At 38.8% G+C, this 13,507-nt stretch overlaps 1 protein-coding gene across 1 annotated transcript; it reads right to left on the minus strand.

Moving 5' to 3' along the window:
• Nucleotides 1–703: 703 nt before the first annotated feature.
• neff1 (neuronal intermediate filament family member 1) lies at nt 704–6,104 on the minus strand (the record flags this gene model as incomplete). Its single annotated transcript, XM_081366215.1, is given in 6 exon segments — nt 704–918; nt 921–1,008; nt 1,011–1,176; nt 1,258–1,382; nt 2,745–3,062; nt 5,358–6,104. Coding segments are annotated over 6 exon segments (1,659 nt in total).
• Between the last annotated feature and the right edge of the window lie 7,403 nt (nt 6,105–13,507).

The raw sequence follows: 13,507 nt of genomic DNA on the forward strand, positions 1-13,507 counted from the left end.
AAAAAGGTACGCAGAAAGGGGCCATTCACACAGAGCGTGTTTTTGCATTTAAAAACGCATGATGCAGGGGGAAAAGAAATAAAAATCAAGGTCTAAAGAGTTCTTTTAACTTGGGCACTGCATCATGCCATGAGGTCCAACACGTCCATCTAGTGCATGTTTACATAAAACAATATGATGCAAAAACATATGCCGTGTGAATGGTGCCTAATAGTGGTCCGTATGAGGTCACAAATCTCATTTGAACTTTTGCACTAGGTTATTACATGACCATCCAAACACGACCTCACGATTTCAAAGTTTTAGGATTTCTGTCATATAAACCATATGATTTTTGAAGACTTGAATACAGAATTGCATGGACAATCTTTGACATTTTTATGGTGCTTTTTGGAAAGCTTGAAAGTTAACTCAGCATCCACTTCTTTTGTATGAAAAATGGAAACTAAGAATTTTTGGGTGAACTACTCCATATACTCTCTGCATAGACCTTGTTGAATCTCTTGAGTGCTATACAGAAAACATTGTTTGAATGCTTTTGTTACCGACTCGATGCTTTCGCACAGATATCTTTGATGCATCAGCAGGTGAAATCAGCCATACCTAGTGAAATGAAAGTGAAGATGAGGTGTTTGTGTGTGGCAGAGGGACATGGAGGGATGTGTCCAGACGGATGTGGCGGAAGCAGTGATGATACGCAGCTTTACTTGCTCTTAACCGCAGCGGCCTTTTCGCCCTTGTTACTGTCCCCCTTTTCACTATCTGCCTTGCTATCGCTCTTCTTCTCCTTTTCCTTCTCTTTCCTCCTTTTCTTCTCTTTCTCCTTCTCGTTCTCCTTTGGACTCTTCTTTTCTTCCTTTTCCTTCTTCTCATCCTCCTTTTCCTTCTTTTCCTCCCTCTCTTCCTCCTCCCTCTCTCATCGCCTCCTTCTTCCTGTTCTTCTCCATCCTCGGCCTCCTCTCCTTCCTCTGCTCCCTCCTCCTCTCCTTCTTCCTTCCTCCTCCTCCTCCCTCCACCTCCTCTTCCTGCTCTTCCTCTTCCTCTGTCTCAGGTTTGGCTACGCTCCTCCTGTAGGAGCTCAGGGCATAAGTGCGGCTCGATGGATAAGAGTATGCGGACTGCAACATGGCTCCGCTCACAGAGCTCAGACGGCATTCCTCACCTTCCAGCAGCTTCCTGTTGGGAACGACCATATATGGATAAGGATGGAACATTCATAAAGGTATCAACTAATGACATCAATGAAAATAGTCTGACCTGTAGGCTGCGATCTCAATGTCCAGTGCCATCTTGACATTCAGCAGGTCCTGGTATTCCCGCAGGTGGCGGGACATCTCACTTTTTGTGCTCCGAAGAGCAGATTCCAGCTCCTGAATGGTGTCCTGTCACCACAAACAAGACATTTATGTCTCCAAAAACTTTTCTGACACAAAATCTTATGCAGCTAACATTCTGGCAAGGTTCTCTCAAAGTTATGAACAAACATTCTTCCAGTAACTTTAAAAGAATGTTCGTTCAAAGTTATCTGGTCTTCAATAATGTTCTCGAAATGTTATTTATACATCGCTCATGGAACGTTTTTTTCTGAAATATTTTAGTTGGATGTTTGACTGTTACCAATTGTTTCAGAATGTTCAGAGGACATTAAAAGTAACGTTCCTTTAATGTTTGCAAAATTATAAAATGGAAAGTTCCCTTAACATTCATATAACCAAAAACATTTTTTTGGACATTTTGAGTGTTCAGGGAACATTCAGTATTAATGTTTTCATAACTTAATGGGGATGTTAGCAAAATGTTCTTAGAATTTATTTTTGTTAGTTGGGTATGCATTTCTTCTGGAAAAAATCTTTTCGATCTTATCTTGAGGATTGGACAAAACATCTGATATGTTCAAATGAATACAACCTAGCCCTGCCATAATGCTGAGAAAAAGACAAAAATCCCTTACTGCACTTGACTGGAAACCTTTGACACTTAAAGCACTCTCAGATACTGAAAACAGTTTTTGTTTATTGTTTGTAATGTGCTTATTTGTCTCCCTTCATTACATTATATTTGCTTGTATTTTTTTCTTTATTTAGTCTTAATGTATATTTTTTTGATTTATTATTAATTTGTAATTTACTTGTAATTCAATAAAGTGCTCAAATAAATTTGATATTTAATGTCGGTAAAAAAATATATAAATCAAGAATCATTTTAGAATCGGATCATGATTTCCAGAATCATGATCGGATCGAGAGGCGCTTAAAGATTCCCACAACTAGCAAAATATACATTAGAAAATGCCTTTAAATACAGTGGGGTCCAAAACGTTCAGAAGCACATTGAAAACCGTTTTTAAATATAAACCTAGAAAATTTTCAAATAAGTCACTAACCAAATAAGCAAATTTGTGGCGTTCATCATATGACTCCTTCCTTTGTAGACAGTTGTTCTTTGGATGCTCTTTGGATCATTCTAAAATCATGCTGGATTACATGATCGTCAGGTTTTGTTCATGAGTGATTCTAGCTTTTTTCTTTACAAAATGATTTTGTGTGCTGCTTTGGATAAAAATGTCTGCTAAATGAGTACATTTAAATGTAAACTTACTCAAAGTCTTATGTTCATTATAGAATTTATAATAGTTTTTAAATTAAATTCTAAAAATGTACATAGGAGCAGTTGTTCTATAGTGGCTCTACTGTATTGTGTATGTATAGTTTGAATGGAAAAAGCATTGACTGAAATGCACTGACCTGCATCTCGCCGATCTCGTTGTTGTGGCGGTCCTCCATCTCAGCCAGCTGTCTCTCTAAGGACTCATTATGGGCTTTCAGGGACTCGATCTCCAGGGTGCGGGACTGCAGCTGTCGACGGTACTCGGACAGCTCATCTTTGGTCTGCTTCAGAGCATCGTTGTTTCGCGCCGCCGCCTCCGTCACGGTGACGAACTTGGAGCGGTACCATTCCTCTGCCTGCTGCTGGTTCCGGGAAGACAGAGTCTCGTACTGGGCACGGATGTCCTTCAGGGCCACAGCAAGGTCAGGCTTACTGACGTCCATCTCGACAGACACCTGAGCGTGGAAAAGTCAAGAAAATAATTGTTAATACGTTTAATACAACTATAATCTAATATCAACCCATTTGAAAAGTTTAAATTTTTTTCAATAAATCGTGTTCTTCTGAACTTTCGATTCATCACAGCATCCTGAAAAAAAGCCAGGTTTCCACATTAAGCAGCACAACTGTTTTTAACATTGTTAATAATAAAATGTTTCTTGAGCAGCAAGTCATCATATTAGAATGATTTCTGAAGGATCATGTGACACTGAAGACTGGAGTAATGATGCTGAAAATTCAGCTTTGCTATCACAGGGTTACATTTTTCAATATATTATAATTGAAAACAGCTATTTTAAATTGTAATGATATTTCACATTACTCATTTTACTGTATTTTTGATCAAGTAAAGGCAGCCTTGGTGAGCATAAAAACTACTTTTTAACAGTAGTTAAAGATAGTCATATATAGCCTTTTGGTGGAGGAAGTGTAATTTAGTTGCTGATTCATAATTGATTTCTAATAAATTATTAATACCCTGAAACAGGCATTTACGCTTGAGCCAAAAGGAGAGTATAAATTATAGCTATAGATAATTAGGCATATATTTGTTGTTACAAATATGAGACATTCTGTACATATATAGAATGTTCCTTAAATTTGTCAGTGAATAAATAAACAGTTTTACAGTGAATGTAATCAATAAACCACTGTGCATCAAGTATTGAAGTTATCAGACATGCAGTAGAGCTGAAATATGCCGTGCAAATATTTGAGTGTAATTTAATAAAGTTTTAGGCCCTTTGAGGCTGCGGGATGGAGCACAGACTCAGGAGTTTTAATGCTCAATGAAAGATGACACTGCCTGAACGCTTTCATGAGGATGCATTTCATCCAATGCATCATCAACACAGAGAAATGCAATCCATGCATGATCAGTGACATTCACAGTGTAATTGCTTATACTCGGGTTATTAAGTAAAACACTGAAGGAAATGTAACCTTCTGTAGTGTAGAAATACTTTGAGAAGCAGTATTTCTAAAGTGATGCAGTCCCTCTCAAGGACGCTGCGCTGCAGAGGTCCCGCTGCACCCCCTCTGCAGCCACACCTAAAATCCTGCGCTACTGCACCATCTCCTCATTGCCAGGACTCAGGAGGTTAGGAAGTTGAAACATCCCATCAACAGCAACCTTCTCTCAACTTTCAAATACATGTCTCCCTCTCCAGGGCTAATCATTGTCTTTGCATGAGTAAATATTCTGTTTGTAGATGTTGCATGAGAGAAGGAGAATTATAAATGCACATTTTGACTGAGGTCCTGGTGCAGTGCAGCGTCAGATTCTCAGTCTGAGCTGCAGTGCTGTAAATTCACACGCTGCACTCAATGACACTGCACAGTCATGATACGCATGCCCACACTAGGAGTTATTAATAAACATAGTGTTTCAAAGCATTAATGGATACGTGGGATTTCTAGGCTTTATCTGCTTAATCTGATCTTCTCAATGTAGTTTCTATCTTATAAAGATATTTCTACCTGATAAAATGACTTTAATTGATGTAAAGCTATGTAGTCAGGTTAATTCACTCATGTTTGATTGGTTGTGTGCAAATCAAATATAATTAAATATTGAAGGACAAGTTTGTTTCCTGACAAAGCATTTTAGGGCATATATTATGTAGCAGCATATGGGAAATTTGGCTTAACCACAACTTGTTTTATTTGACTGGAAATGTCATTCCCAAATAGATCTGCATCATTATCCCACCGCATAAATCACACAGTCATAAATGACACTGCAAAACTATGATATGAGATGAACATTTCTGGGAACAGAATTTGTATGCTTTTCATAATTGTATCTTACCAAATAAGGCCTTACATTGCAAATTGTACATTTTACACTAGAACAGTTATGTAAATCATATTTTAGAATAATTGACAACATATTTTTGTGTATATTAAGTCTTGATTTCAATACCATCTAAAAAAAAGCATATGCATTTTTTGGCTTAACTGATTAGTTTGATATTTTTATATTCCTTTCTGGAATTAAAACAAACGCATTAGCAACTATTGCATGTTATGTATTTGCGATGTAAATCTAAGTAGCTCATATTTCTCATTAGCCACCAAAAAACAACTCATCCCAGGCTGGTCTTAGCTGTTAAAAGATGATCTCCCAGCCTGGGAATGCAGGTTTTAGTTGGCATCACAGTCTGACCAGCAAAAAAAGTGCTCAAACCCCACTAAAACCACCAGCAAACGGATACAAATTTTTTTTTTTGGTCATAACTTTTTCATACCTGGGTGGCCTGAATTGACGCCTGTAACTCCTGCAGTTCCTCCTCGTGCACTTTCCTGAGGAACGCGATCTCATCCAGCAGGGACTCAACTTTCTTCTCCAGCTCCAGGCGGGACAGCGTGGCGTCATCCACGTCCTTGCGGTATCCCTTCAGGCTGTTCTCGGCCTCCTCCCGCAGCCGGGTCTCCTCGTCCAGCTTCTCCTTGACGCGCTCCAGCGCCTCGTTCATCTGTACGCAATCCAGGTGCATCTGGCTCTTCTCGTGCGTCATCTCCTCGACACGGCCGCGCAGCTCGCGGATCTCCTGCTCGTAGAGGTCGTGCAGGCGCGACGGCTCGTTGTGGCGCTGGCGCAGAAGCGCGACCTCCGCCTCCAGAACTTTGTTGTGCTGCTCGAGGTTGTGCACCTTCTCGATGAACGTCACGAAGCGGTCGTTCAGGCCCTGCAGCTGCTCCTTCTCGTTGGTGCGGATGATCTTCAGCTCGTTGGTGACGGCGGTGGTCTGCGTCAGGTCTACGGTGTCCGGCTGGTAGCCAACGCCGCGGCCGGATCCGAGTTTGGTCCGGTAACTTGAGGATGTGATCATGGGGGATGGAGAGCCGTAGGTGCGGTGGTGCTGCTGCTGGGGAACGGAGCGGTAGCTCACCGTCACCCGGGACGGGCTGCTGCCCACGGGGACGCGCCGTGGCGCATCTCCAAAAATCTTCCTGTATGAGCTGCTCGTGTACATGTCGCCGGAATAACTCATGCTGAAATGCTCAAGATCACAGACCGAGTGAGTGAAGTGTGTGGATGTGGGAAGACAGAGAAAGAGAGAGGGAGAGTGCCGGTCGGGTTGTCACACCGGCATCTTTTATAGGCACAGACCGCGAGCATCATCTGACGCAGGGGCGGTGGTGGAGGGGGAAACCTGCAACCCTGAGCAAAAAGACAGAGTCCCAGGAGGGAGCTCATTCATTCCCTGCCTTTGCATTTGTGGCCACTCATCCCTTTTCAAGCGATGGAGATTGTCATCATGCAGAGAACTGAGGATAAATAAAGGTCAAAAGATGTAAAAATTTAAAAAACTACACATGGGCTTCCTCGGATGACCTCTGGAGAATCACTGGACACCTTTTAAAAAGCCAAAACTGAGCCTGAAAGTTCCTGTAATAAAGCTTTCAAAGCACTTGAAATATATTGAAGTTCCACAATAGAGAATTTGAGGCACTAATTTCTATATTTCCAGAAGGTTCAGAGGAACCGAAATATTGCCTTGAGTTTATTTTGCAGTGTAGCTGAAATTGTTACTTTATTATATGTTATATTATCTTTATAATATTGTTTGTTAAATTCAGTACAAAAGTAATGCGGAAACATTAAGGACAATGTGTTTCAGTCAAACTGATTGATTTTGTGAGTGTTTTGCATATCACCTTATCATTCATGTGTTGCTGCATGTCTGCATATATATATATATATATATATATATATATATATATATATATATATATATATTCTAAATAAAGAAAATTAAGTAGGCTACATTTTAGGGCCATTAAAAAGAATTTTTGAAAACTTAATATGGCAATGCAAAAATAAATAAATCAAGAAATAACTGTATTTCATGTCATGTGTGTGAGCAGAGGTGCTGCATGTGTGCATGGGAATGGGATTGAAGCATGTTGCAGTGAGAGGGAGTGTCTGACTCTTTGTGTGTGTGTTGTAATGCGGGTGGCAGCCTGTGCCTCTGCAGTGTCTGAATACTGAATGAGACACGGAGGCCTTACCCCGATGAGCAATGACCCTCCTCGATGCAGAATCCTGTGCAGACTCAAAATCAGCCGGCAGTTTGCATTCATCTCAAACATATAGTGAATCTAAAATAGGTTACAGAAGACATGTTAACAAAATGCATAGGAGTGCTGTTAAAATCAGAATTCTTTAGGAAGCTGCATCCCATCACACTCTTTTCTGATGAGTCATCAGTATTGGCTGTCGGGGAGCGGTGTGTGTGTGTGTGTGTGTTGGGGGTGCAGGACTGTTTCGAGTGCAGGACTGTCGCACCACACAGACTTGGGTTGAGGCCAAAGGCAGGAGCCACACCTCAGGACGAGTTTAGCCTGATCAAACCAGCAAACTCCTGGAGACATGCTGCAGGTCTCGCTGTCTTCACTCAGCACTTTCTGAGGCTGATGTTTCAATTCTACAAGTAGAGAGAAAGAAAGAGACACAAAAAAGACCTGAGAATGAGCATTTACTCTGTTTAAGGATGACAGGCTCTAGACCACTGCAGTGAGTGGAACGTACTATGCCACAGACACACACACACGCACGCACACACACAAATAGACAAATAGACAAAAAGACAGACAGATAGATAGATAGATAGATAGATAGATAGATAGATAGACAGACAGACGGATGGATAGATAGATAGATAGATAGACAGACAGACAGATAGATAGACAGACAGACAGACAGACAGACAGACAGACAGACAGATAGATAGATAGATAGATAGACAGACAGATAGATAGATAGACAGATAGATAGACAGATATAGGGCTGTTTTCGATACATCATTACGATGATGCATCATCACATACTTGAGTATCTATACATTTGCTTCTGTATCAATTCCGCAGCAGGTCCACAGAAGTGGAACACGCTTATTTTGAATACAAGAACAGTATTTAAAACGGAGTGGAAATGTGATGAAATTAATGTGATTAATTTTCTTCTGTGTGGGCCTTTGAGTGAGTTCATGTAGTGTAACAGCGCAGTGCTTCTGGGTTGTACGTCAGAACGTGGGCTCACTATTGGCCGACGCTGGTCATGCGTGTGATGCTGGCCAATAGTGAGCCTACGTTCTGACGTACAACCCAGAAGCGCTGCGCTGTTACACTACGTGAACTCACTCAGAGGCCCACAAAGAAGAAAATGAATAGTTAAATAAAGTCGTTATTTTTTTGTGTTTTTTGCGCACAAAAAGTATTCTCGTCACTTGATAAACTTATGGTTGAGCCACTGAAGTCACTTGGACTATTTTAAACATTGTCTTATAACTTTCTGGGCCGGCAAGTTTAAATTACAGAGAAGCCTATGGATAAGTGACCCAGCTCTCAGATTTAATCAAAAATATCTTAATTTGTGTTCCGAAGATGAATGAAAAGTCTTACAGGGTTGGAACAACATGAGGGTGAGTAATTACTGACAGAATTTAAATTTTTGGGTGAACTAACCCTTTAAGTTTAGTGATCTCCAGTTCGATTTTATATTCACAGAAAAGTGCATTTACGGGCCTGAGGGAAAGAGAGATTGTGCATGTATGAATTACCTCAGTCTGTGCCGCGTTTCTCCATTATTGGGTCATTTTAAATTTGTCATTTAATTTTTTTTTATTATTATTTATTCTTTTTTTTTACTTTTTTTTTTCAAATTGAAGCTACAATATGTAATTTTTTTCGCCTCTAGGGGTCGCTAACCTCTTACAATAACAAAGGCGTAGGTTGATGATGACACTAAGCGGAATTATGGAACTTGTCTTCATGCCGATGGATCTAATAATGTTTATAGATGAGTGAATACATTGATGTTTTTTAACATGACTGTGGAAGCAGGGCGCAATTGCTAATGAGAGATATAAATATATATCCCGCAGGTATAAAGTAATAAGGACATTAATTCTATACTGAACTAACTTACCCGCAAGTGCTGAATTAGGCTACTACTTACACAGGTCAGTTTATTAGACGAATTAAACTTGTGAGGTAACGCAGCGCTGTTTCACTTGGTCTACACTATCATACATACTAAACTGCATTTGAGTGTGTTGAAAGTGCTGGGTTGTTTCTGTAAACACATTGTTGGGTTGATTGTGCTGGGTCAAAATATTGGGTTGTTTGGGGTACTGTAAACACATTCTTTGGTTGCTCATGCTGGGTCAAATGAGTTGTAAGGGGGTTATTTACAAATAAACAGTTGGTTGGGTTATTTTGACCCAGCAACTGGTTTATTCTTTGCGGAACTTTCTGGATCTTCACTTCAGACTCGAGGAGCGCCACACGGGAACAGGCAGTGTTTTATGGTAAGTTAATAATGTTTAGGCCTACCTATATTTTTAAAAAGTTGTGGTAACTGCAAGCTAATTTCACTGTTCAACATACATATGGAAGTAAGAGGGGTAACGTATTTATTCTGTGAAACCTAAATAGCCACAGCTAAGTTAGCCAGTTAGATTTGTTGACAAAATTCCGCATCGTTAAATCCTTAATTGTAAACCAGCTAGGCCTATATCAGCAGCCTTTTTAAAATATGCAGTTTAAATTGTAAATTCATCATGTAATTATCGTATTCATTGTGGACGTTGTGTATTTAAAAGTGAGGAAAGCGTTTTGAATGAAATCCATACGAGCGCGGTATAATTTTAGTCCCTCACAGGGCTTGCACGTAAAATTGCGGGAAATTAGTCTCGAGGCTATTGTAGCTACTAGCTAGTGAGTTGTGTGTGGTATACTCGTCAAAAGAAGCGACTGGGGTAAGTTCCAGCATTTTCCTCCTGCGTGTGTCTTCTGTAATGTCTGTCGGGATCGTTCAGAAAAAAATGAACTGAGGAATAACTTCACGATACGCGCCGTCACATTGTGATCTGGTTAGTATTATAGCCTAGTGTAAGGAATTTCCGCCTGAATTGTCAATGGACAGGCGCCTGTTTTGAGAAGAAAATTATTAAGAATGATCGTCAATATTTAAAACTTAAAAAATGTAGACTTACATGATACCCTACCATGCATGTCATCTTTCATTTTATTGTGTAACATTATCTAAGCGTGACGATCATCAGCTCTGCCAGTCAGGAGATTAACAAGCAGCTTTGTTGGTTTGTGAGTTTTAATGTTAAAGAAAGACACTACCAACATTAGGCTACAGTAATATTTTTACTTTTATTGCCTAAATGTTGAAAATATTAGTCCAAAGTACTCTTTTATTACTATAATTCAGTTTGCAAATAATGAATTTAAATAGACATTTTGTTTGTTTGCCACATTTAGTCATATTTGGTAATGTTTGCAATAACATTTTTTTGATACTTCCACAAAAAAAAAGCTTAACTTGCATGTTAGTTATATTGCAACACTCTAAGTGATTGTGTGTAATCAACAGGTGGGGACCAACGTGGTTGAATATTCACAAAATGAGATGACTGGAGCATTGCTGCATATTCTGTGCCTCAAGGATGAGACGAGGGGGACATGTCAGAGTCAGACCTTTGCCATTGTTCCAGGCCACACCATCGAGACCGAGTCTTTGGTGGAGGCTGTTCATCTTTGTTTCAAAGCTTTTTGTGTTTTTGATGTTAAATACACTCCCGCCTGGGAGTTTCTCCAGCATGCCATGTATCAAATTAATGGAAAAAGTCCTCCTCTGTAAAATTTGAGGACAACAGTTGTTTCAGGCCCACGTGATATTTAGTCGCATTTTAAATGTTTGTTGCTGTTCTTAATAAATTAACACATCTTAATAAATGAAATCGTAATCGTATAATTTCAAATGAGTTGCTTAATGACTTTTAAAGGTGGATTGTGTAATATTTACGAGGATCTGTTGACAGAAATGCAATATCATATAGGCCTACATAACTATGTTTTCAGTGGTGTATAAAGACCTTACTTAATGAACGTTATGTTTTTATTACCTTAGAAGTATACATTGTATAATTGTAATAATTGTATACAAAAAATTATTAAAGATATGTATTAAATGTAAAAAAAAAAAAAAAAAAAACAATTTAATGAGATTTAAATCAAATTTACAGTGGTCTCTCTGGTTTATTGTATTACAGAGACAATAATTATTTTATATTCGTAATATAACAAATATTTGTTACTAATTTTATTAAGGCAATGAGACACGAAATAACCCAGCATATAAGTAGGACTTAACCCAGCAAGAGGGTTAATTCCACCCACTGGTTGGGTCAAATGAATGACCCAGAAATATGGGTTAAATGGTAAAACCCAGCACTTGGGTCAAACCAACCCAGCGCGTGTTCTGTCCAATAGTGACCCAGCCCTGTGGTTAAGGTTGGGTTATTTTTTAACCCAGCAGTTAATGTTATCCTATGTGTTAGTTTTTTGGCTATAAGGGGCAAGCAGTAAGCTAGATCAACATTAGAATAACATACTGATCATATTCTATCTAACATTTCATCATGTTGAGCTATATAACATTGATTCATTTATGTAGCCTACATTTGCTCACCTGTCTAATAAAGTAGCCTACACGCAAGAGGCGTCTCTGTCTGCTCTCTCGAAAACGCCACGGTGATATTAAGTCTGGTTTTATTTCTCCTTTTGTCCCAAAGTCTGCTTGCCATGATCCATAATGTTTGAACGAAACAACAACAGCGTGAGCGTGCCACTAGAGGTAATGCAGTTGTCCACGTCTGTCGCCATGGTTACTGTGGTAGTATAAGCGGAAACCAGGGATATCGCGGATATTATGTCATTGACAGGCGACAATGACCAGGGACCAGCCATTATTTAAAATGGGAATTTCTCTGAAATTAAAAATCTTTGGGAACTTTTGGGATGTTGAAAGTACACATCTGCAGGAAATATATCACACTGCAAGTGACTTTTGGATATTTTATTACAAAAATCTTACATTTTGTACCTTTGAGTGTTCATCAGAGGGGTCCAAGACCCTAGGCCTTTTGTCGCATTTGAACCACAAATACACTTTTTTTTTCTCGAGTTTTGTGGTTGAAATTTAAAAAAGTAACAAATCCTTCCCTCGCGGGTCAATTTGACCCCATAGGAATGAATGGAATGCGAGGAATGCTTCAGTACACATAGAAAAACCTAAAATGCTAAAACTTTACCAAAAAATTATTTTATAGTGTTTACATGTGTATCTGAATGCATACTGAAGATAAATGACTTTAGGATCCAGCGGAACAGCTCATCTGCTCCAAATAGAGCCATCTAGTGGCAAGAGTCATGAAATATCATGTTATGTTATTATTTTTTCCACAAGAGGTCGGCAAAGACACACAATCTGAGCTGAATTAAAAGGGTTATGCATGAAATTGTGAGTTATTTTGAATGTGCTTAAATTACTATTTATTTATTATTTACTGATCAAATGTAGTTTAAAGGTAAAAAAAAAAAAAAAAAAATAGAATAATACATATTATCAAAATTTAATAAAATAAGCTTTCTGGACAAAAAGAAAGAAAATTAAGAATAATTGAAGTATTGAATAATTTTTTGTTATAGCCTACAATATATTGTTATACAGGGCTACAGACAGCCCCCCCCCCCCCCATCTGCTATCGGCTACTCATATCATGCGTGTGCTCTCTCTCTCTCTCCTACATTAACACATACATTTAACTGAGAGAGACTCAGGCGCAACTACCCAGTGTCAGAAGGGTATGCAGCAACAATTGTGCCCCCCCCCCCCCCAAAAAAAAACAAAAAAACAAAAAACAGCAAATAAATAAATAAGTGTGCCATGTAATGAGTGATTAGGAACGAGTGAGAGTTAATAGATGAAATAAGTAAAAAAAAAAAAAAGTAATTTATTAATACAATTGAAGTATACTCCACAGTGATGAATCAAAAAATGTATATATTATATAGAATCTGCATTGCCATAGCATTACCTGTGTTTCTTACAGGATTTTTGGTAAAGCTGTGGTGAGTGGACCTCTGTACCTCTAGGGGGGTTGGGGGGCATGCCCCCCGTAAGAAAATTTTGTGCTTTTTAATGTTAAATTCATCAATCTGGTGCACTTTGAGAGTTCAAAATTAAAAACTCCAACCCATATTCAGAGTGCAAATGAAAAATTAAAACCTCTTTCAGTTACAGTGTCTGTCTACAACACTACTACATAATAATAGTTATAATATTAATCCCATGATATAATAGCCATATATTGTAAAACAAATGCACTGAAAAATAAAGGAAACTTTCATAATTAGTGTTGTACTAATTTCTATACTTGAAAGAGTATATTTCTATACTTCACATTAAAGATGTGATTGGGCCAGCCCAGTGACCATCAAGAAAAGAACCAATGTCCCGCTGATCCACGTGTTTCATGGGCCGGAGTTTCAGGAAAAAAAACTAACGCTGACTTTTTTTGACCAATGCATTACACCG

The sequence above is a fragment of the Scardinius erythrophthalmus genome (assembly GCF_964197995.2).
Source record: "Scardinius erythrophthalmus genome assembly, chromosome: 5".
Classification (NCBI taxonomy): domain Eukaryota; kingdom Metazoa; phylum Chordata; class Actinopteri; order Cypriniformes; family Leuciscidae; genus Scardinius; species Scardinius erythrophthalmus.